The sequence below is a fragment of the Hemitrygon akajei genome, chromosome 2 (genome assembly GCF_048418815.1).
Source record: "Hemitrygon akajei chromosome 2, sHemAka1.3, whole genome shotgun sequence".
In the NCBI taxonomy this organism is placed as follows: Eukaryota; Metazoa; Chordata; class Chondrichthyes; order Myliobatiformes; family Dasyatidae; genus Hemitrygon; species Hemitrygon akajei.
The window spans coordinates 6,670,620-6,696,036 of NC_133125.1; the positions used below are offsets into that span (position 1 = coordinate 6,670,620).

The 25,417-nt window shown below is 41.6% G+C and overlaps 1 protein-coding gene across 1 annotated transcript in view; it reads right to left on the bottom strand.

Annotated features, from left to right (window-relative positions):
* adgrv1 (adhesion G protein-coupled receptor V1) overlaps positions 1 to 25,417 on the bottom strand; it is a 528,099-nt gene that overhangs the window by 304,523 nt on the left and 198,159 nt on the right. The window contains exons 39-44 of the mRNA XM_073066702.1: positions 17,598 to 17,691; positions 15,714 to 15,792; positions 10,079 to 10,217; positions 6,976 to 7,117; positions 4,855 to 5,117; positions 738 to 913 (exon numbers count right to left, since the gene is read on the bottom strand). Coding sequence (XP_072922803.1) covers positions 738 to 913; positions 4,855 to 5,117; positions 6,976 to 7,117; positions 10,079 to 10,217; positions 15,714 to 15,792; positions 17,598 to 17,691 — 893 coding nt within the window. The remainder of the gene's footprint in view (positions 1 to 737; positions 914 to 4,854; positions 5,118 to 6,975; positions 7,118 to 10,078; positions 10,218 to 15,713; positions 15,793 to 17,597; positions 17,692 to 25,417) is intronic.

The following is a 25,417-nucleotide window of genomic DNA, read 5'->3' on the forward strand; positions in this document are numbered from 1 at the left end:
AACAGTCTCACATTTCGGGCTGAGACCCTTCATCTGGATTTTGTAAGGCTGCAGTATAACTTCCTGACTTTTGAGCTCAATACAAACGTCAGGAAGTAATACTGCAGCCTAATAAGAAGGGAAATGGCATACTTGTCATTATTGTTCAAGGCATGCATGCCATATGCCTTCATAACCATTCTCTCAACCTCTGTAGCCAGCCACTTTCTGGGAGCTCTGAACCTGGATATCACGATCCCTCTGCTCAGCAACACTTTTAAGGATCTTGCCCATAATAGTGTAGTGTCTCTTTGCATTTGACCTATCAAGCTGCACACTTCACACTTGGCTGCGTTAAACTCCATGTGCCATTTCACCACCCATATCTGCAACTGATAGATATCCTATTTTATTAGTTGCCTGTATTCTATACAATCCACAACACCAGCAATCTTCGTTTCACCTGTAAACTTACTAATGTACTCATCTACACTTTCATCAAGGACATTTATAAAAAATTACACCATTGCAGAATCTAGGAAATATTCATTTTAAAATAAACACCATTACTACTAATTGGTATGTTCTATAATATACTTATTTGCTGGATGATAAATCTACTGATTACAAATGGAGGTCAAATTTTGAAAGTGTGGTCCTTTGAACTGTAAATTAATTTTACTGCTGTAATGTGCAGAATGATCCCAAAAATATCCTTAACTTCCAATGCAAGTAGTTCTGTATTAGATTTATCTGACCTGTTTTCTAAAGGGAAGATGCTAAAAAGTCCGAGTGGTGCCTGATTCTGAAGGACTATGATGTGTATCTCTGTCCTGTCACCCAGTCTTGCCCCTCCTGTAGGGCCGAACAGAGTAACCAAGAATTCTTCATCCATCTCTGACTCTTCGTCCAATATAGCAGAAATATGCAGAATCTGAGGAAACAAATTAATGATAAAGTGCTCCAGTTTCCTCCCAGACTCTAAGGATATACAGGTTAGTAGGTCAAACACAGTGCAAGAAGTACTTCATGTTGTAACACTATATTCTGTGTTCTTTTCTACGGCATGATCTGCCTAGATGAACCACGCGAGCAGATTAGGTCATGCAGCCCATCGAGTCCACTTTACCATTCCATCATGGCTGATTTGTTATCCCTCTCAACCCCATTATCTTGCCGTCTCCCCATAACCTTTAATACATTGACTAATCAAGAAACTATGAACCTCAGCTTTAAATAAACTCAATGACTTGGCTTCCACAGCTGTCTCTGGCAATGAATTCCACAGATTCACCACCCTCTGGCTAAAGAAACCCCTCCCCATCTCTGTTCTAAATCAATGCCCCTCTATTCTGAGGCTGTACCCTTTGGTCCTATATTCACCCACAGCTGGAAATATCCTCTTCACATACACTCTATCTAGGCTTTTCAATATTTGATAGTTCTCAATGAGATACCCATCCATTCTTCTAAACTCCAGCGAGTACAAGCCTCGAGCCATCAAACATGACTCATACATTAACCTTTTCATTTCCCAGAATCATTCTCGTGGACCTCCTCTGGACCCTCTCCAATACCAGCACATCTTTTCTCAGATAAGGGGTGAAACTGTTCACAGTGCTCCAGATGGCATTTGTAACTGCATAGTTGACAATAATAAACCAAAAGACACATTGCTAACAAACCAAGGTGCCAGGCAGTGCCAAAGGCATCAGAGATAGCAACTACTGCAATCTGCTCTCTGCGCATCAACTAGTTATACCTACTGTAATCATTCTGTTCTTTAGCACAGCCAGCAGTTCACTTAATGCCTTTACAATACCAGTGATCGGGGTTCAATTCTCACTGCTCTCTGGGAGGACTTTGTACATTCTCCCCATGACCACGTAGGCTTCCTCCGGTTGCTCTGATTTGCTTCCCAATTCCAAAGACATACAGACTAATAGGTTAGGAAGTGTAAATGGGCAGTGGAGGCTTATTGGACAGGAAGGGCCGGATCTCCTAGTGTATCTCCAAATATTAGTGGTGGGGTGGAGATACGTCTCTACCAAAGGAGGTGTAAGGTGCTCCTTCCCTCCACCAACCGCAGTTCATCCTTGGGCAAGGTGTAGCACCTGATCAGGGTCATGTGAAACCATGGGAGCAGGTTGTACAAGCAGCCGGTACATATCCCAAGTCCTGGTTATGCGACCACTGACGCCAGGCAGACAGTCTCTGAAGGGTATTGATATTGGCTGGGATTACTTCTCTTGTAGAGACACTGCCCAGAAGAAGGCAAGGGCAAACCACTTCTGTAGAAAACTTTGCCGAGAACAATAATGGTCATGGAAATACCATGATCATCCACGACACGGCACGAAATGATGATGATCTCCAAATATATATATAAAAAATTAATTCTATGACACAGAGATGGCCTTACACTTTATCGTTTGCCTATGTTGTACGTTCTCAGGAACTGTAACACTTTATTCTGAATTCAGTTATTACTTTACCTTGTTATACCTCAGTGTGATGGCATGCAAAAGAAAGACTTTTCACTGTACCACAGTACACGTGACAATCACAAACTAATTTACCAAACTGGACAGAGCATCTTACCATATACAAATACACAACTAGGCCACTAGATGGAGCACTGAAGTGAGTTTAATTAGGAAGCCACAAACACGAGAAAATCTACAGATCCTGGAAATCCAAAGCAACGAACGCAAAATGCTGGAGGAACTCAGCAGGCCTTTGTCTCGACCCGAAACGTCGACTGTACTCTTTTCCCTAGCTGCTGCCTGGCCTGCTGAGTTCCTCCACCGTTTTGTGTGTGTTCTTTTAATTAAGAAGCCAACTTTTGAACTTGAAGCAAATTCACACTACATCAAAACCAAAACAACATATCCTAATATTAACCCTTAGAAAAGTACATGAATGAAAGAAAAATGGAGTGCTATGAGCAAGAGAAGGGTTAGGTTGACCTTAGAATTATAGAACACTACAGCACAGAAACAGGCCCTCCGTTTCCAATCTAGTCTGCACCAAGCTGCGAATCTTCCAAGACCTGCACCTGAACAGCCCTCCATAGCCCCTCCAATCCTTGTACATATACAAATTTCTCTTAAACATTGAAATCAAACCCAAATCCAACACTTCCACTGGCAGCTCCTTCCACACTCTCAGCACCCTGAGAATGAAGAAGTTCCCCCTTATGTTCTCCTTAAAATTTCATCTTTCAACCTTAGCCATGACTTCTATTTCTGGTCTCAACCAACCTCTGTGGAAAAAGCCTTCTTGCATTTATCTTATCTACACCCCTCGTAATTTGTATACCTCAATCAAACCGCCCCTCATTCTCCTACGCTCAACATTTCCCTAAGATTCCTATGTGAGGTAGCAGAGGATGATGTGGAGTGTTACACTGTTTGGACAGAAAACTACAGGTCAGCCTGGATTGGATGTCAGACAGACGTAATAGAAATAGGAGAACAGAAGGTAATAATAAAAGTGATTAACAGACACATCCGACACTTTTCATATCAGAAAGTACCTTACGAAGTACTTCTTCATGATCACTGTTTCTGGAAACATACAAAATATGAGCACTTATACTGTATATCTGACTGCTTCAGCCATTTAATGAGATCATGTGCTGATGCATTTTAAACTACCATTAACCTTTCACCTCCTTGCTTATCAATAATTTATCTGTTTTAACATATGTTAGCATTTTTTGGGGGTTAGCATATATCACAAGTAACAGCAGTAACTGACTTTAGCCACCAGCCTTCAGATCTGAATATGAACTGTAGATTAAATCGAGCATGCAACTCTGAACAATAGGTCCCTAGGAACCATGAACCAGAGATAATTGGAAGACCAGACAATGCTGATTTAAATTCATTATTTGGGTGTCTGCCATGTGGGTACGAAGAGGGAGGTGGGATGGTGGTGTGCAGTTCAAAGGAAGCATTGTAGGTATGGAATTGTCCTGAATCGCCCTTTGATCTTTAGCATATAAAATGTCGTGTAGTGTTGGGTCAAGCAGACCTTCTTCTTCTGAAAGGATCTCTATATGATCCCTGCTGTCGAATAAAGAGACTACTTCAGTTCTAACAGTACTTCTCTCTGTTGACTTTGTTCACGAGACAACATTCATAAAAATATTACAATATATTCAAAATCAGTTTAGAGGGTCAACGGGAAGAAAAGTTTCAATTTCAAACTATTATTTGTTTCGATTACTTATTTAGAGATATAGCGTGGATAGACTCTTCACGCACTGCCCAGCAACCCACCTACTTATCCGTAACTCAATCATTTGACAATGTACAACGACCAATTAACCTTCTAACTCTTTGGACTATTGGAGGAAACCAGAGCACTGGAAGAAACCCACACATTCCACAGGGAGGACGTACAGAAGACTCCTTACAGAGGATGCCAGGAATAAACTCTGAACTCTGATCCCCCGCGCTGTAATAGCATCACGCTAACCGCTATGCTATCTCAGCACAGTACAATAGCAGTTAGCGTAATGCTATTATGGGGCCAGCGAATCAGGTTCAAGTTTGTTTCTTTAACCTGTTCAACATTATTTAGCAATACAAGCATTTATGTTGTGTGTAGACCGTTACCCAGAAGCGGAGTCAAGGGATATGGGGAAAAGGCAGGAACGGAGTGCTGATTGTGGATGATCAGCCATGATCACAGTGAATGGCAGTGCTGGCTTGAAGGGCCGAATGGCCTACTCCTGCACCTATTGTCTATTATCTATTGTTCTTTTTCAATTTCCACTCTAATCCTTCCATGATTTATCTCAAAGATACAGCTTTAATTCTATTGTTTTGGCCAAAGATACTTAAAATACTTTTAAGAGTAATTTACCTTCTTTCTTATACCATCTTCCAATACAATAAGACCTTGTGTAGGCGTTAAGTCCAGCCAAGGATCAGATCCATTCACACTTGTGACAGCGTACTGAACAGAGATGGTCCCAAATGTCCCCTCTGGTGGTTCTCGTATAACGTGTAGTTCAGCAACACTCTCTGATACACCAAGGGCTGTTGGCTCCTTAAGGAAAAAGTGCTCAGTGTTGTTAAACAACAGAATCCCATGCCCATCATCATTGGCAGAGATGGTCACAGTGGCTGCAATAACAAGAGCATTTGGTAAACAGAAATGCCAATAGGTAAGAAATCTCCCTCAAATGTTTGTCATAATCTTCAAGATAACTCAGAATATGCAGATGTTGTATCAAATCATGTTTTATAATCCTATATCATAATGTAGTATATGATCCTATAACATGGTATGATAAAATGAACTGTAACCCTATATTTCATTAGAGTTTGAGGAGATTTGGTACATCACCAAAGACTCCAGCAAATTTCTACAGATTTACTGTGGAGAGCATTCTAATTGATTGCATCACCGTCCGATCTGGAGGGGACACTACACAGGATCAGAAAAAGCTACTGAAAGTTGTAAGCCATCATGCCCAGCTCCATCATGGGCAGTAGCCTCCCCAGCCTTGAGGACACCTTCAAAAGGAGATGCCTCAAGAAGGTGGCATCCATCATTAAGAACCCGCATTGCCCAGGACTTGCCCTCTCCTCATTACTACCATCAGGGAGGAGGTACAGGAAGCTGAAGACACACTCTCAGCATTTCAGGAAAACCTTCTTCCCCTTATTCATCAGTTTTCTGAATGGACAATGAACCCATGAACACTACTTACTTACTGCAATGTTTTATATATATATATATATATATATATACACATATATATACATATATCTTATTGTGAGTTGTAGTTTTTTTCTTTAATTATTACATATTACAATGTACAGCTGCTGCAAAACAACAAATTTCATGACATATGCCAGTGATATTAAACCTGATTCTGATTCGTGCACACAATCTTTATTACTTTCCCCCAGTCTAACTAGTCAAGTTGTTTTCTTAGGCTACATCCACACTAGACCGGATAATTTGAAAACGCCGGTTTCGAGTAAAAACGATAGGCGTCCACACTATGCGTTTTTGAAAATATCTCTATCCACATTGAAACGGAGATTTCTGCGAATCTCCTCCTCCTGTGCATGCGCAGGACACATCTACCGAAAACAAGCGACATGTTTGGTGTCAAATCTCGCCATAAAAGTGCGCATTTGTGTAGTTACAGACTAGAAAAACTTAAAACGACGGACAGCTGTTGGCTGTCACGCAGGAGAACTTAAAACTAAAAAAAAACAAATACTGGAGTGTACGGCGGCAACCGACAGGGAGTTCACGGACAGATTGACCCGGCTGACGACGAACATTGAAAAACTGACTAACTCTGTTGCATTAATAAAGCACCTTGTTAAATGTATAAAACATGTCTGTGTCAGTGTTATCTTGTATTTCCATACAATGTTACATTAGGCTGTTACACATCTATTGTCAGAGAAGTACTTGCATAAATAGGTAAACCACCTTCATACGAGCAAGGACAGAAAACAGGGCAAAGTGAGTATACTTGTTTATTTAGTATGATATGGGTCAAAGTATTTGGTGAGTACATTTCTAACTCTTCTGGCTTCAGTCTCTTTGCCGTCTGTTCTGAAATTGTTAGGTTGCGTTCAAGAAAACAATGAAATAGCGCGCTGCCGTCTGACAGCGTTTTCAGAAGTCTCTAGTTACGCTGTCCACACTGATCTGTCCGAGCAGCGTTTTCAAAAATAACCCACCCTGGAAAGTGTTTCTGAAAAGCTCCATTTTCGGGGGATGAGAACGCCATTTTAGTGTGGATGGAGGGTAAAAACGAAGAGAAAAAGCTTCGGTTACAGATTTATCCGGCATAGTGTGGATGTAGCCTTATTCGCAGCTCATGTAAACGATTCCATTTACTCATTCATCTACAAAGCTAACACACCCATTTAAAGGATAAAGCATTCTTGGACCATCCTACAAAGAAAGTCCAGAGTCCAGAGTTACTTTTGAAACAGATATTTATTAAGTTACCTGTGGTCCTTTCCCCTAGTTCTAACCCTAAAGAGGGATTAGTAAGAATCATCAGGAAGTCCTCATCCCCTTCTGGAGTATCGTCATCATAGATTGCAACCTCTACGCTTTGGTATCTTTCACCATCACCAAAATAAATGATCTGCAAAATCAAACAAAATGATGTATTTTCCAATAATAATGATATCAATGTGTGACTGACATTTACCAGCCATCGCTCAATGCCCATCACTGGTTAGCTTTAAGCCAGCTGTAGTGAGCCCACTCCTGAGACACAAGAGATTCTGCAGATGCTGGAAATCCAGAGCAACACACACAAAATGCTGGAGTAGCATCTATGGAGAGAAATAAACTGTTGGTGTATCAGGTCAAGACCCTTCATCAGGACTAGAAAGGAAGAGGGAAGATGACTGAATCAAAAGGTGGAGGAAGGGAAGTATGACTAGCTAGAAGGTGGAAAAAGTAAGGGGCTGGAGGAGAAGGAATCTGATAGGATGGAGAGTGGACCATGGGAGAAATGGAAGGAGAGTCACCGGGGGAAGTGACTGGCAGGTGAGGAAAAGAGTAAGATGCCAGAGTGGGGAACAGAAGCAGAGGGAAGGGGAAGGTAATTACCAGAAGGAGTCTGGTGAATTTCCCTTCCTTTCCACTCCTGAAGTAGGGTCTCGACCTGAAACATTGGATGGTTATTCATTTACAAAGACGCTGCCAGACCTGCTGAGTTCCTCCAGCATTTTGTGTGTGTGTTGCTTTCAGTGTTAAATTATATTGCTTAAGACCAATTGGACTGTTGCCACTCACGTGGCCCTTTGGAGTGGTGCACAACTATAATAACTGAGGGGCTCAACATGGTCAATAATTGAGGTCACTCAACATGGCCACCTCCTTGTCCATGAGCAGAAGAAACCTACAGTCATTTAAACCTCGGCACATCGTCAAGGAACAGTGTTGCATCTCAGAGTCTGGAAGGTACGTGACTTAAATCTACCGGTGGAGCCATTTTCATAAACACAAGACTGTGTGGGCAACATTTTAACACTTTTGCTTTCTTGCCTTTCCAGTGGTTTAACGTATTATCAGAATAGACTTGGCAAGGAAATCCAATGCACTGTTTTTGTGGCCAGCAAGAGTATGTGGTTGAGGATATGAATTCAAACAAGCTAAGATTAAGCATTTGTTATTATTATGCAAATTTATGGCAACAGAGACTAATCCATTGGATGAAAGATTTTATAAATATAAACTAATGCAAATTAATATTGATCCAATTCCAGAACAGCATTATGGGCAGAGAAAAACAAGCTTAGTCAGTATTCAAATCAGAAAGTGTACAGTTTTGGTCACCTACCTACAGGACAGATGTAAATAAAATTAAAACAGCACAGAAAAAAAATTACAAGGATGTTACCGGGACAGGAGGGCCTGAGTTATAAGTTTAGGTTAGAACTTTATTCCCTAAAACGTTAAAGATTGAGTGGAGATTTGATAGAGGTATACAAAACTATAAGGGGTACAGATAGGGTAAATGTAAGCCTGCTTTTTTCACTGAGGTTGGGAGAGACTACAATGAGAGGTCATAGGTTAAGGGTGAAAGGTAAAATGCTTAAGGAGAACCTGAGGGGAAATTTCTTCTCTCAGAAGGTGGTGGGAATGTGGAATGAGCTGCCAGCACAAGTGGTGCATGCGAGCTCAATTTCAATGTTGGATAGGTACATGAATGGGGAGGGTATGGAAGGCTATGGAGGGCATGTGGGTCAATGGGACTAGGCAATTTAAATGTTTCATCACTGACTAGATGGCCCGAAGGGCCTGTTTCTGTACTGTAGTTTTCTATAACCCTACTACTGGCTAAAAGCCCTTATCTGGATTTCCTGAACAGAGCAACAAAATTAATATTTAAATACAAGAGATTCTGCACATGCTGGAAATCCAGAGCAACGCACACAAAGTGGTGAGGGAGCTCAGAAGGTCAGCCAGCATCTATGCAGAAGACTTAAGAGTCAACATTTAGGGCCAAGACCTTTCATCAGAGAAATAGTAGGACATAGATTAATGGGATACAAATGATCGAAATTTTCAATTTAAACCTGTATTTCATTTGTTCATAATATGACATGTTGTGTGCCATCATTGTCCTTAGCAAATTTTTCTGCCAAAGTGGTTTGCCATTGCCTTCTTCTGGGCAGAGTCTTTACAAGACAAGTGACCCCAGCCATTATCAATACTCTTTGGAGATTGCCTGCCTGGCGTCAGTGGTCCCATAACCAGGACTTGTGATAAGTACCTGCTGCTCATACAACCATCCACCACCTGGTCCCAAGGCTTCACGTTACTCTAATAGGGATGCTGAGCAGGTGCTACACCTTGCCCATGAGTGACCTGCAGACTAGTGGAGGGCAGGAGCATCTTACACCTCATTTGGAAGAGACCATCTTCATGCCATCACACAAAAAACTGTATTTAGCCATATCAAATACAGAAGCTTACAATCCAGCATTTTACTTCTGAACTTACATTTGTTTTAATACGATCCTTATGTACAGACTCTCCTGTGCCAAATGTCACCTTATGGACAAACAATCTATCTTATGTACTTATATTTATTGTGCTCTTTATCTCATTGTGATTTTTAGTGCTATATCAGCCCAGATTAACAATCATGCACATGACACATAAAGTAATATCACAAATAAACTAACAAATAATAAGATGCATAGATGATAGAAGTTAAAAAGTAAACAGTATAACGCTACTGGTGCTTCAGACATGATGAGACCTGGGTGGTGGCAGGAGTTCAGTAATCTCACAGCCTGAAGGGAGAAGCTGTTTCCAATCCTAACAGCTCTTGTCCTAATGCTATGATACTTCCTGCCTGATGGTAGGGGATTGTTGGATTGATGGGAGGGATAATTGACAATGCTAATGCCCTGTGTATGCAGCGCTCCAGATAAATATCTCTAATGGGTAGAAGAGACCCTGATTATCCTCTCAGCCATCCTGGCACACACCTGCAAGAGTATGACAGAGGCAAATACTCTAAATTATGGAAAATTAATAATTAATATCCAACATTTTGTAAGTTTATTTTAAAATTACAACTCACCATTGGTTGCACATCGAAGTCCAATCCAAGTTGTGCTTTTAAATTCTGAGGATGGCAAAGCAGTGAAACATTCCCATATGTGCCCCCCTCTCGATATATCACCAGGATGAGAGTTTCCATGGTTTCATTCACTTTCAAACTTAAAGAAAAAGCACAGCAAAAACTTATCTGTTAAGGTAACAATTGTTCCAACAATACAGTTCTAGAGAGACAATGCCTGAATGGCAACTAAACCTCGGCAACTTAACTAGGAGAATGCAGTTATAACGTTTCTTATTAGAAATATTATTAAGTTTTGTCTTAACATTAACACGTTCCAGCATATTCGCTTATTCTATGCTGTTTTCACATTCATCAAGGTCCCTCTCACTGGTGAATACTGAAACAAAGCATTCATCAAGGACCTCCTCCGACTCCAGCTCCATTTCTTCATTCATTCCTGATCAGTCCTACCCTCAGTCTATTCACCCTCTAGTTCTTCACATACAGGTAGAATGCCTTGGAGTTTTCCTTATCACCACTCACCAAAGCCTTGCCACGTCCCCTTCTAGCTCTCCCTTCTAAAGCTCCTTCCTGGTTACTTTGCAATTCTCTAGATCCTGTCTGATCCTTGCTTCCTAAACCTGAAGTAAACTTCCTTCTTTGTTTTGACAATATTTTCCGTTTCTCTTGCCATCCGCGGTTCCTTCACTCCACCATCCTATCCCTGCCTCAATGAGATGGCCGATCCAGAATCCCATTCAAGTGCTCTCTGAACAACTTATTATGGAGACTAGAATCTGAAATGTAAATAGGAGTGTGGAATGTATTTGGGCCTCTCCATATCGGCTTTATGAATTGATAGGATAACTCTAAATCAGGCCAATTCATAAAGATGAACAGAACCATGTATGGAATAGAACTGGCTGAATTCTTAAGTCTGTGGATGCATAGGGACTAACATATTTAGTGAAAGGTGATTAAAGTGAATGGAATTGCTACACATCATTCCTTGTTCATATCAGGGGCTCCCAACCTTTTATATGCCATAGAGCCCAACTATTAGCCGAGGGGATCCTAGACCCCAGTATGGGAACACCTGATTCATCGGAATGAATTTTACAATTTTAATCACCCAGCTACCACCAATTTAATTCCACAAACCAAAATGGGTCCAGGGAGGACTCTTGACACAATATATTGATTAATCAACCAGAGGAGAGGCCATACTGGATCTGGTATTAGGCAATAAACCAGGTCAGGTAACAGATCACACAGTGGGTGAACATTTCAGAGACAGTGACCACAACGCCCTGACCCTGAAGAGTATTCTAACACTCCTGTTCCATCTATGATTGTTACAGTTTATCAGTTCATGCTTCCAGTAAAACGGCAACGCACTCGAACACAGCAGCTTCACTCGGGCCAACCAAAGGAGTTATTGCCTTTTTAGACATTTTTTTTACGATCACAAGACCATGCTGGACATTAAGAACTTAAAGTACTGCAATTTCACACCATTAGCGAGTTACTCATTGGCACAGAAACTGAAGGAGCTGGACTTAGTGTGAATTCTGAAGCAAAGTATTCATTAAGTACCTCCGCTATCTCCTTTGATTCCATGCACACGTTTCCACTATTGAGTTGATTGGTCCTATTCTCACACGGCTCACCCACTTGCTCTTCACATACTTGTAGAATCCCTTGGGGTTTTCCTTAATCCTGCTCGCCAAGGTCTTCTCAAGGCCCCTTCTAGCTCTACTAATTTCATTCTTAATCTCCTTCCTTGCGACCTTGTAATTTTTCAGGAGCTCTAACAGTACCTAGTTTCTTGAACCTTTCGTTAGCTTTTTTTTCTTCTTAACTGGACTTTTTACAACCTTTTTACACCATGGTTCTTTTACCCTACCATCCTTTCCCTGCCTCAATGTAACATACCTATGCAGAACACCATGCAAATATTCCCTGAATATTTGCCACATTTCTGCTGTACATTTCCCTGAGAACATCTGCTCCCAATTTAAGCTCACAAGTTCCTGTCTAATAGCATCATATTTCCCCCTACCCCAATTAAATGTTTTCCCAAATTGTCTGCTCCTATCCCTCTCCAGTGCTATGGTAAAGGAGATAGAGTTGTGATCACTACCTCCAAAATGCTCTCCTACCAAGAGATCTGACACCTGACCAGGTTCATTTTCCAATACCAGATCAAGTACAACCTCTCCTCTAGATGGCTTATCTAAATATTGCATCAGAAAACATTCCTGAACACACCTAACAAATTCCACCACATCTAAACCCCTCACTCTAAGGCAGGGGTGTCAAACTCATTTTAGGTCACGGGCCGGATTGAGCAAAATGCAGCTTCATGCGGGCCGGATCAGTCGGACGTGTGCGAACGCAGCTTTCGTTGCCTCCGTTTTTTCAGCCTGCTCTCATGTGTCTGTCTCTGCTATAACTACAAAGTGTTTCACTTTACAAATTCCGTTTCTTATGAAGAAGACTGCCGAATAAACACTAAAAACCCTGAAAACCTGGTACCTGAATAAACTCAGCATTAGCCATATCATATGCCATAGGCGCTTCGATTACTGGGGCCAGCTTTAATAGTAATTAGATATTATCTCGCGGGCCAAAGATAATTCCACCGCGGGCCGGATTTGGCCCGCGGGCCTTGAGTTTGACATATATGCTCTAAGGAGATGCCAGTCAATATTAGGAAAGTTAAAACCACCCATCACAAGATCCCTATTATTATTGCACTGTTCCAGAATCTGACTCCCAATCTGCTCCCCAATGTCTCTGTTACTATAGGAGGTCTATAAAAAAAACACCTAGTAGAGTTATTGCCCCCTTCCTGTTTCTGGCTTCCACTCACACTGACTCAATAGACAATCCCTCCAAGACTTCCTCCTTTTCTGCAGCCATGATACTAACCCAGATTAGAAATGCCATGCCCCCACTTCTTTTGTCTCCCTCCTTGTCCTTTTTGAAACATCTAAACTCTGGCACACTCAGCAGCCATTCTTGCCCCTGAGACATCCAAGCCTCTGTAATGGCCACAGCATCGCAGTTCCATGCGTAGTTCATCCGCCTTGTATATGATACTCCTTGCATGAAAATAGACACATCTCAATCCATCTGATTGAGTGCATCTTTGCACTACCATCTGGCTATCCTTCCTCACTAACTCCCTACAAGCTGTCTCCACATGTGAACAAACCACCCTATCCTCTACCTCTTTACTTCAGTTCCCACCCCCCTGCAAATCTAGTTTAAACCCTCCCCAATAGCATTAGCTACAATATCCTGGGAAGGAGGTTTGCTAATGCTATTTTGAATGTATGGTTGAATGATAAATAAACTTGAATTTGAACTTGAATGTAGGGAAACTACATTGTACCGGGTGACTGGAAAATTGCAAATGTTGCTCCGCTATTTAAGAAGGGTGGGAGGCAGCAGAAAGGAAACTATAGACCTGTTAGCCTGACATCAGTGGTTGGGAAGTTGTTGGAATCGATTGTTAGGGATGAGATTACGAAATACCTGGAGGCACATGACAAGATAGGCGAAAGCCAGCATGGCTTCCTGAAAGGAAAATCCTGCCTGACAAACCTATTGCAATTCTTTGAGAAAATTACAAGCAGGGTAGACAAAGGAGATGCATGGTGTACTTGGATTTTCAGAAGGCCTTTGACAAGGTGCTGCACATGAGGCGGCTTAGCAAAATAAGAGCCCATGGAATTACAAGGAAGTTACCAGCATGAGTGGAACATTGGCTGGTCAGCAGAAAACAGAGAGTGGGAATAAAGGGATCCTATTCTGGTTGGCTGCTGGTTACCAGTGGAATTCCACAAGGTTTGGTGCTGGGACCTCTGTTTTTTATGATGTATGTCAATTAATGGACATTAATGGATTTGTGGCTAAATTTGCCGATGATATGAAGGTAGGTGTAGTGTTGATGAAACAGAGAGCCTGCAGAGAGACTTAGATAGTTTAGGGGGATGGACAAAGAAGTGGCAAATGAAAGACAATGTTAGAAATTGTATGGTCATGCACTTTAGTGGAAGAAATAAATGAGCAGACTATTATTAAGATGGGGAGAGAATTCAAAATGCAGAGATGCAAAGGGATTTGGGAGTCCTTGTGCAAGATACTCTAAAGGTTAACCTCCAGGCTGAGTTGGTTGTGGAGTAGGTGAATGCAATGTTGGCATTTATTTCTAGAGGTATAGAATGCAAGAGCAGGGATGTGATGTTGAGGCTCTATAAGGCACTCGTGAGACCACACTTGGGAGTATTGTGTGCAGTTTGGGGCTCCTTATTTTAGAAAGGATATGATGACATTGGAGAGGGTTCAGAGAAGATTCACGAGAATGATTCCAGGAATGAAAGGGTTACCGTATGAAGAACATTTGGCAGCTCTTGGGCTGTATTCCCTGGAGTTCAGGAGAATGGGGGGGATCTCATAGAAATATTCTGAATGTTAAAAGGTCTGAACAGATTAAATATGGCAAAGTTATTTCCCATGGTAGGGGATTCTAGGACAAGAGGGCACAACTTCAGGATTGAAGGACATCCATTTAGAACTGAGATGTGGAGAAATTACTTTAGCCAAAGGGTGGTAAATCTGTGGAATTTGTTGCCACGAGCTGTTGTGGAGGCCAAGTCATTGGGTGTATTTAAGGCAGAGATAGGTAGGTTCTTGATTAGCCAGGGCATCAAAGGGTATGGGGTGAAGGCAGAGGAGTGAGCATGAATGGAAGAATTGGATTAGCCCATGGTTGAATGGCGGAGCAGACTCGATGGGCCGAATGGTCTATTTCTGCTCCTATATCTGATAATCTTATGATCTAATGGAAACTTCAAGAAACCCTTTCAATGTCAAACATAAGATGTATTTACTGAGACACCTGTTCCATTATCCAACATATTACATAAATAGAAATGTCATATGAAACAAATGAATTCAACTATGAAATCACTTAGAAGTTATAAATTAAACAAATCCATATTAAGGAATGCACCAACATTCCATAGTAAAAGTAACTTTATTATAAAAGACAGTAAAGCTACCAGGCTCAAGGAGAGATTCTATCCCACTGTTAATAACTATTGAATGTAATACAATAAGATTAGGATGGTGGAGTGGAAATACATCTCTACCAAAGGTGGTGGATGGTCGTATGAGCAGCTGGTGCATATCACAAGTCCTGGTTATGCGACCACTGATGCCAGGCAGACAATCTCTGAAGATTATTGATAACAGCTGGCATCACCCATCTTCTAGAAGAAGGCAATGGCAAACCACTTCTTTAGAAAGATTTGCCAAGAACAATCGTGGTCGTGGAAAGACCACGACTGGCCACGTCATATAAACTGGGTTAGAACAAACGAATGAAAAGATGGACTCTTGACTGCAAGATCTACCATGGTGTGGATTTGTACCTTGATTTCTATCTGCATTGCATTTTCTCTGTAACTGTAACATTTTATTCTGCATTCTGTTGTTGTCTCCCTTTGTATTACCTCAATGCGCTGTTGTAAGGAAATGATCTGTACAGATAGTGTACCCAACAAACCCTTTCACTGTACCTCGGTAAATGGGACAATAGGGAATCAATTTACCTAATTTATTGAAAAGTTTGCACACTTACTTAACGTGTTGCCATTCAACAATTCCCTTCACACCATCATTTGCATTAATAGTTATCTCAGAAACCTGTCCTGCCGCATCTGGAAATTAAAACCACAGCTTTAAAACCAAAAACAAATAATTGAATGAATAACAAATAAAATGTCTGATAAACAGACATGAAGAAGGAAGCCAGTTTGAAAGGTGCTGAAGAGAGTTGGTAGAGTAAATGAGATGAATTTGGACACAAGAGTATGACATTAAGCACATCTGAGCAAGTTTGGTGAAGATCAGGAAATAGCAAAGACGAGAGTTAAAGTTGGGAAAATAAGCGGACCATTTACTGGGATGGGTCTGTGGATTGTGGAGCGGGTTCGGAGTGATGATGGATGAGATTGTTCATGCCAGTTCAGGAGCCTGATAGTTGTAGGTGATAAGAGTTGACTTGAAAGAGGTGCGCAAGATGATAAAAAGAATAGATGGAGTGGAAAACCAGAGACTTCTCCCCAGGGCAGGAATGGTTGATACAAGAGGGCATAATTTTAAGGTGATCAGAGGAAAGTATGGGGCGATGTCAGAGGCAGTTTTTTTTCCATAGAGAGTGGTGAGTGCATGGAACACACGATCAGGGACAGTGGTAGAGACAGATACAAGAGGCTCTTAGATAAGTACGTGGATGATAGAAAAATGGAGAGCTGTGTGGGATGGAAGGTTTAGAGTGACATTAGAGTAGGTTAAAAGAGCAGCACATCATTGTGGGCCAAAGGGCCTGTACTGTGCTGTAATGTTCTATGTTCTGTGCTAAATATTGACAGAGTTGTACAAGATGATAAGAGGCAGAGATCAAGTGGACAGACAGAGACTTTATCCCAGTGCCGAAATGGCTAATACAAAGGGAAATAATCTTAAGGTAATCAGAGGAAAGTATGAGGGGATGTCAGAGGTAAATATTTTACACAGAGTGATGGGTGAACAGAACACCCTTCCAGGGGTGGTTGTAGAGGCAGATAGATAGAAGTATTTTAGAAACTCTAAGAATAGAAAAATGTAAGCCTATGTAGAAGAGAAGGGTTAGATTGATTTTAGAGTCGGTTAAAAGGTCGGCAGAACATCGAGGGCCAAAGGACCTGTGTTCTGTGCTGCATTGTTATAAGTAATCTGTATGAACTATCAAAGCGTCAAAGCTAAACTAACAGAGCGGGTTGATGGAATATATTCCAAAGAAGGAAACATCAGGAACACAGCAGAAGAATGAGACAATGTTCAGAGCGGAATGCCAGGCTGCTGTAGAAGACCTCAGATGAAGTGAGCAAATAGATATACACTCAATGACAACTCTATTAGGTATACATGTACACCTGCTCATTAATGCAAATATCTAATCAGCCAATCATGTGACAGTAACTCAATACATAAAAGCATCCAGACTTGTCGTTCAGAATGGAGAAGAAGTGTGACCTAAGTGACTTGACCATGCAATGACTGTCGGTGCCTGATGGGGTGGTTTGAGTATCTGATTAACTGCTGACCTTCTGGGATTTTCACGCACAACAGTCTCTAGGGTTTAGAGAAATGGTCCAAAAAACAAAAAAAATCTAGTGAGCGGCAATTCTGTGGGGGGAAATGCTTTGTTAATAAGAGAGGTTAAAGGGGTGTGGCCAGATTGGTTCAAGCTGACAAGGCAATGACAGTAACTCAAATAACCATGTGCTTTGGCAGGGGTGTACAGATGAACATCTCTGAACACACAACACATCAAACAGCAACAGAAGACCACACCAGATTCCACTCCTGTACCTAATAAAGTAGTCACTGAGTATACATTAAAAATCTCAAAGAACCTAAGATTCAATGCTACGATATTATATAATAAACTAACGTAAGTATATAAAGACAGAATACACACCCAATCGAGGGGGGAGAAGGCTTTGATCTGACCGGATGAGCTTCACGGATGTTAGATTCACAAGAAAGACCTCCTGCAATTCAGGAATATCATCCTGCAAAAATATACATTTCCTTACATCAAAAGCAATCACACATCTTCTTCAACGTCAGATGTTTCCCAAAGTAAATAGTATCTTGTGAATCACAGAACAAAAAAACAAATTTAGCAGCATCAACCATGTGACTTGATGATAACTGAGGAAACTATAGGTTTGTTAACTTGATTTAAAATAAGATGATGCAGAAAGAAATAATTAAAGAAACATGACAATACAGGTGACCCCTGCATTGTGAAGGTTGGGCACCTGGAAAACAGTCCAGACCAACTTTTTAAGTTACACAAATCTATATCATCTGAAAGTACATCAAGAATCTTGAGTTGCCTCTTAATATGCCATTTTAACCACCCTAGCAACTTGCACAGATACTTTGAGGGATCAATGGACATGGACCTCAGAATCTCTTTGTTCCTAAGAAAGACAGCATGGTAGCATAGTGGTTAGCACAACGCTTTACGGTACCATTGACCCAGGTTCAATTCCCACCACTGCCTGATCCTCAGTGACTTCTGGCTGGTGGCTAACAAACAAGGAAAGCAACTAAATATTTTGTTAACCACACTTATTCTGGCAAACGATCATTGCAAGTAATAACCTGTAACTTACCTTTGGACTTGGAGGTAATTCAATGTGACAGAACTAAGACAAGGTGAGGCGGCAGGCCTGTCACCAAGAGCGTGGGAAGATCGGGCACAGGCTAAAATCGAAGCCGTGGGATCCAGACCCCAGACACAACTGAGCAGGACGTGCAGATGGAGATTTACAGGCCAAATCGAAATAGCGAAGTCCACTGTATCCAAGCAGCAAAACCTGTTGTTCGGTTGGAGGTTTAAGCACCGGGCCGGATTGAAAAGGTCAGGATGTCAAGGCCCAAGGCGAAGTACGGTCTGATTCAGATTGCTGGTTGAAGCTGCTGAACCCGATGTTTGGATGGAAAGTTAAGCACTGGGCCAGATTGAAAAGGTAAACGTGCCGGAAAGATCAACGTGTCGGGGCCCGAGGAGAGGTACAGGCCAATTAAGATCATGGCTCCACGACGTTTACTCAGCTCTGCGCTGAACTACAGGACTTTCTTGCAGACTTCAGTTCAGAAACACTATTTGCTTTTGGTTAGGGCCTGCATATTTTTTATCATTACACATTGGATGTGGGTCAGTCTTTTATTTTTGTACTGAGTTTTGTTCCTAGGCCCTGGAGAAATGCTACATCATTTGGCTGTATTCATGGGCATTTGTGTGTGGCTGAATGACAATTAAACTTGAACTTGAATTGCAAATGCAGCTCTGAGTGTGTGAGACTATCAGTGGATATGCCAATTTCACACCTACGTTATTAGATATAAAAAGTACTTATTCTATGCAAACCTGTCAAGGGTTTTTCTTATGAAAAATGTTGCTGGACTATGCAGATTCAATTAAACATTAGGATTCAAGGATGCATAACTGAGCAATGCAGTGAAGTATTAGTAGGCACATCTTCTAGATACTCCGAGTGGTTGTATCACTGCCTGGTATGAAGACTCCAATGCACAGGAATTGGGATATAGACTCAGCCAGCTCCATCACAGACACAAATCTCCCCATCACTGGGGACATCTTCAAAAGGTGATGCCTCAAGAAAGTGGCATCCATCACTAAGGACCAGGGGAATAGCCTCTTCTCAATATCAGTATCAGGGAGGAGGTATGGGAGACTGAAGATGTGGCCAGAAACGTCAACTTTTCATTCCTCTCCATAGATGCTGTCTGACCTACTGAGTTCTTCCAGCACTTTTGTGTATGCTATTCAACCCTTTAGGAACAACTTCTTCCCCTCTGCCATCAGATCCCTGAATGGCCCATGAAGCCATGAACATTCCCTTACCCTTTCCCTTTCACACTATATAGTTATTTATTTTAACACTGTATTTTTTACACGTCTTGCGCAGTACTGTTTCCACAAATCAATAAATTTCAATACACACCAATGATGATAAACCTGATTCTGATTGTAGCCTGCTAGAACTGGGTTAATTCCTCTAGAACAGAGGTTCTCAACCTAGGGTGCACAGACCTCTCGGCTAATGGTAAGGGTCCATGGCATAAAAAAGGTTGGAAACCCCTGCTCTAGAAAGATCTTGAAATAAATCTGTCTTCAATCATGGGTTCAGATAATCTTTTAGTTTGTTTAATCATCAGCAGAATATTTTTGAAGTTATCTGAAAAGGGGTTTGGAAAATACTTCCCGGCATTTTTCTCCATATCTTCCTGAGATCTATTTTGTTTCTGTTTCATTTCAGAGGATGCAAATTCACTGGCTGTAAATTGCATACTGAAAGCGTGACGAGATATTCACTTCCTCGGCCAGGGGCCACTTTTGTGCCAAGCTCAGTTTTCTAAAAATCAACCATTGCCAGTTGTAAAGATCAAACAGTTGCAAGATAAGCTTCCAGCTATTGTTCTTTAACTTCTGGTCATAACCAAAGCCAATCTTCAGTTCTTAAAATGCAAATAGTAAGCTTTAACCAGTTGGAAGTTGAAAACTCAGCTTTGCATACAAGCACTGTTTATAGCAGACTTGCTGGGCACAGTATTTGTCTTATTGCTGAAGAGGCGTAGTATAAGGTAATGGGTTATTTAATTGGGCTTCTTACAAAACTGTCAACTGTGGCTGAGTTGTTTAGTTCAAAGCTTGCAGACCAGATGGAGCCGATCACTTAGAACATAAATAATTGATCTATTGTTCGATTAGCCCTGATTAGGGTCACGTGAAGCCATGGGAGCAGGTGGTGGATGGTCATACGAGCAGCTGGTGCACATCACAAGCCCTGGTTGTGCAACCACTGCTGACAGGCAGGCAATCTCTGAGAGTATCGATAATGGCTGGATTCAACCCTCTTGTAAGGACACTGCTCAGAAGAAGGCAATGGCAAACCTACAGAAAAACTTGCCAAGAACAATCATGTAATAGAAGACTATCATTGCCCACATCACACCACACAGCACATGATGATGATGATGATGATGTACTTAGAGAAGTTTTTATTGTAGGTCCCTGGGATCTCTGTCTCCAGGCAGCTTTTAGACCGTTTGTGTTAAAAGGTATATGAAAGAATATCACACGCGTTTTAAGTAACACAAGGGGCAAAGGAACAATACAAGCACAGAGAGCAGTCCAGGCATTTTAGGAGTGGTTAAAGAACATTAAGAAGCATGAAAGAAACAGGGAAGTGAACTAGTCTTTGAAGATTGGGTAGTTACAGTATAACCTCCCTTTAGTGAGAGCACTCTTGGCGATTTATGTCCAAAAGGTTTTAAGATCGTCATTTGAGTTTAGAACTTCACGGGCAGCAAACCCAATACCATCACAAAAGAACTGGTCAAGCTATTTTCTCCCCCCAACCCCCCTTTTATACACACTTTCATTTACTTTGAGAGTCTAACCACAAGAGCAAAATGAAATACTAACATCTGAAAAGACACAGTGAATGGCATTCCCCATCAATATTTAATACATTTTCACATTAAAACCTGGGGAATAAATGGTTATAAGGGATACTTTTGATACTGGAGAGAGTTCAATGCAGATTTGGGTATGAGAACAGGTTGCTTAAGTCTAGTTTTGCTTCTGAGGTGACTTAAATGTAATGTGTTTAAAATAATAACTGATTTGAAATCCTCATCCCCATTTTCTTGTCCCATTATGGTCTCAGGTTCCTTAAGGTTGTCATAGCCAGGGGAGGTAGCAGGGATAAACTCCCACTATCTATTAAATCATCCCAATGGCATGCATCTCAAATAGCCTCTGACAACCAAGTCCAGCTCCTGGCGTTCACGTGTGGCTTAGCTACTAAGTCCAGCTGAACCATTTCTACTGACAGGACAAGGGACAAAGACAGGTTACTGGTGCCTTAAAACCAGTTGCATTGGACAAATGGGGCTCGTAAACTGTGGTTGGCAGCTCATCTAGAAGAAGGAAAACTCTAATCTCAAGCCTTCACTGCCTTGCAGGAATACTCACTCATGGGGAAAGCTTCGGGAGTAAACCCTGAGGGAAATATGCAGAGCAGAACTGGACTCCCTAAGGCAGTCCTATGTTAAGTTCAACACTGACTGGCAACTCCTGCGATGCTGCTGGTGCCAAACTGTATTGGTCTCTGCTGCTCCTTCGGATTCATTAGTTGTTTGCAAAGGGGGAGCCTGCTACATGGGCAACGCCTTGCTCTCCATATCACACTGCCCAGGTTTGCTATCACATAGATGCTGGGACACAACATCCATGGTCGACCCCAACCAATGGAGCACCTCAAGGTATGGTCTCATCTCTCCCCATCACAGCAGTGTAACCCTCCAACCTAATTGTGTTCACCAAATTTTTATCAGCCCTTATCTCATTATTTTTGAGGTCGACTGTAAAGCCCGCCCACAGAGAAAACTGATAGGTCTACTTAGCACAAAGAGAGACCAATCAGGATGCTCTCTCGCTAGGTCTGTTACTCGCTCTCTCTGTCTCTGTGTCTCTCTCCCTCTCCCTGCCCCTCTTGCTCGCTCTCAAAAAATCGATTTCTTGGATATTGCATATAATTTGTGGGTGTCATGGAAGAGCTATCAATATGTGGGAGACTCCCGGAACTTCCGGTAGAGATGGGATGTCTGTTGTATCAAAAGCACAGGTAGGAAGGCAGAGGGAGCAGTGTTGCTCTGTTGGCAAAAAATGAAATCAAATCATGAGAAAGAGGAGACATAGTGCCAGAAGATGTTGAATCGTTGTGGATAGAGCTAAGGAACTGCATGTAAAAATCCCCTGATGGGAGTTGTATACAGACCCCCAAACAGTAGTAAGGATGTGGCTTACAAATTACAACAGGAGATAGAAATCCATGTCAGAAGGGCGATATTACAGTAGTCATGGGGGACTTCAGCAGCAGATAGATTGGGAAAATCAGGTTGGTTCTGGATTCCAGGAGGGGGATTTTCTAAAGAGCCTAACCAGATGGCTTTTTTAAGCAGCTCGTGGTTGAGCCCAACAGGGAATCAACTATTCTGAATTGGGTTATGCAACGAACCAGAATCAATCAGAGAGCTTAAAGTGAAAGAACCCTTAGGGGACAATGATCATAATATGATCAAGTTCACCCAGAAATTTGAGAAGGAGAAGCTAAAGTCAGGTGCATCAGTATTACAGTGGAGTAAAGGAAATTACAGGGGCATGAGAGAGGAGTTGGCCAGAATTGATTGGAAAAGAACACTGGCAGGGATGACGGCAGAGCAACAAGGGCTGGAATTTCTGGAAGCAATTCGGAAGGCACAGGATATATACATCCTAAAGGAAAGATGACACAATTGTGGCTAACAAGTCAAAGCCGAAGAGAAGGCATACAATAGAGCAAAAATTAGTGTGAAGCTAGAGGATTGGGAAGCTTTTAAAAACCAGCAGAAGGCAACAAAAAAGTCTTTGGAAGTAAAGATGTAATAAGAAAGTAAGCTAGCCAATAATATTAAAGAAGATACCATAAGTTACTTCAGATACATAAAGTGAAAAAGAGAGGTGAGAGTGGATATCAGAAGGCTGGAAAATGATGCTGGAGGTAGTAATAAGGGACAATGAAATGACGGACAGACCGAGTAAGTATCTTGCGTCAGCCTTCACTGTGAAAGATACCAACAGTATGCAGGAAGTTCCAGGTGTCAGGGGTCATGAAGTGTGTGAAGTTACCATATCTATTGAAAAGGTTCTTGGGAAATTGGAAGGTCTGAAGGCCGCTAAGTCATCTGAACCACATGGTCTACAAGCCAGGGTTCCGAACGAGGTGGTTGAAGAGATTGTGGAGGCATTAGCAATGATCTTTCAAGAATCACTACATTCTGAAATTGTTCTGAAAACTGCAAAATTGTAAATTCACTCCACCCTTCAAGAAAGGGAGAGAGGCAGAAGACAGGAAACTATAAGCCAGTTAGTCTGACCTCAGTGGTTGGGAAGATGTTGGAGTCCATTATTAAGGATGAGATTTAGGGTACTTGGAGGCACATGATAATATCTGCCGCAGTAAGCATAGTTTCCTCAAGGTAAAATCTTGCCAGGCAAATCTGTTGGAATTCTTTGAAGAAATAACAAGCAGGATAGACAAAAGAAAATCAGTTGATGTTGTGTGCTTGGATTTTTCAGAAGGCCACACATGAGGCTGCTTAACAAGTTATGAGCCCATGGCATTACAGGAAAGGTACTAGCATAGATATAGCAATGGCTGACTGACAGAAGGCAAAGAATGGAAATAAAGGGAGCCTTTTCTGATTGGCTGCCGGTGACTACTGGTGTTCCACAGGGGTCTGTGTTGGGAACGATTCTATTTACATTATATGTCAATGATTTGGAATATGGAATTGATGGCTTTGCTGCAAAGCTTGCAGACAATATGAAGATAGGTGGAGGGGCAGGCAGTTTTGAAAATGTAGAGACTTAAATAGATTAGGAAAATGGGCAAAAAATGACGATGGAATACAGTGTCAGGAAATGATTGGTCATGCAACTTTGGTGATAAAAAATGAAAGGGTTAACTATTTTCCAAACGGAGAGAAAATACAAAAAGCTGAGGTGCAAAGGGACTTGGGAATCCTTGTCCAGGATTTCCAAAAGGTTAATTTGCAGTTTGATTCACTGGTAAGGAAGGTTAATTCAATGTTAGCATTCATTTCAAGAGGACTCAAATATAAAAGTAAGGATGTAATGTTGAGACTTTATAAAGCACTAGTGAGGCCTCACCTGGAGTATTGTGAGCAGATTTGGGCCCCTTATCTTAGAAAGGATGTGATAAAACTGGACAGGGTTCTAAATGAAAATGATTCCAGGATTGAACAAGTTGTCACATGTAGGGCAGTTGATGGCTCTGAGCCTGTATTCAGAATTCAGAAGAATGAAGAGTTACCTAACTGAAACTTATCGAATGTTGAAAGGCCTTGATAGAGTGAATGTGAAGAGAATGTTCCCTGTGGTGGAAAAGTCTAAGAACAGAGGACATAGCCTCGGATTAGAGGAATGTCCTTTTAGAATGGAGATGAGGAGGAATGTCTTTAGTCAGAGAGTGGTGAGTCTGTGGAATTCTTTGCCACAGGCAGCTGTGGAGGCCAAGTCTTTATGTATATTGATAGATTCATGACTGGCCAGAGCACAAAGGGATATGAGAGAAGGCAGGAGGTCAGGGCTGGGTGAAGAATTGGATCAGTCATGATGAAATGACGGAGCAGGCTCAGTGGGTCTGCTCCCATAGCTTATGGTCTTATCACAGAAACCAGTCACCCCTCCATGGAATCTGTCAACACTTCTCACTGCCTTAGTAAAGCAGCAACACAAACAAAGATCCCACCCACCCCAGACATTCTCTATTCTCCTCTATCCTATTGGGTAGAAGATACAAAAGCTAAAAGCACGCATCACCAAGCTCAAGGACTACTTCTATCCTGCTACCAAGCATTTGAACAGGCCACTTGTACAATAAAATGGTCTCTTGGTTTCACAATCTACTTAGTTATAGTCTTACACTTTATCGTTTACCTCCCTTGCACTTTTCAGTAGCTTTACACTTTATTCCACAGCATTAATGTGTTACCTTATTCTACCTCAATGCCCTGTTTTGAACTGTATGAACAGTATGAGGGACAAACTACGGTATGTTAGACAAAGATCAACTGAAGTTCATTTTGGTACATTGACAACAATAAACCAATACTGAATCATAGAAGTTTTCT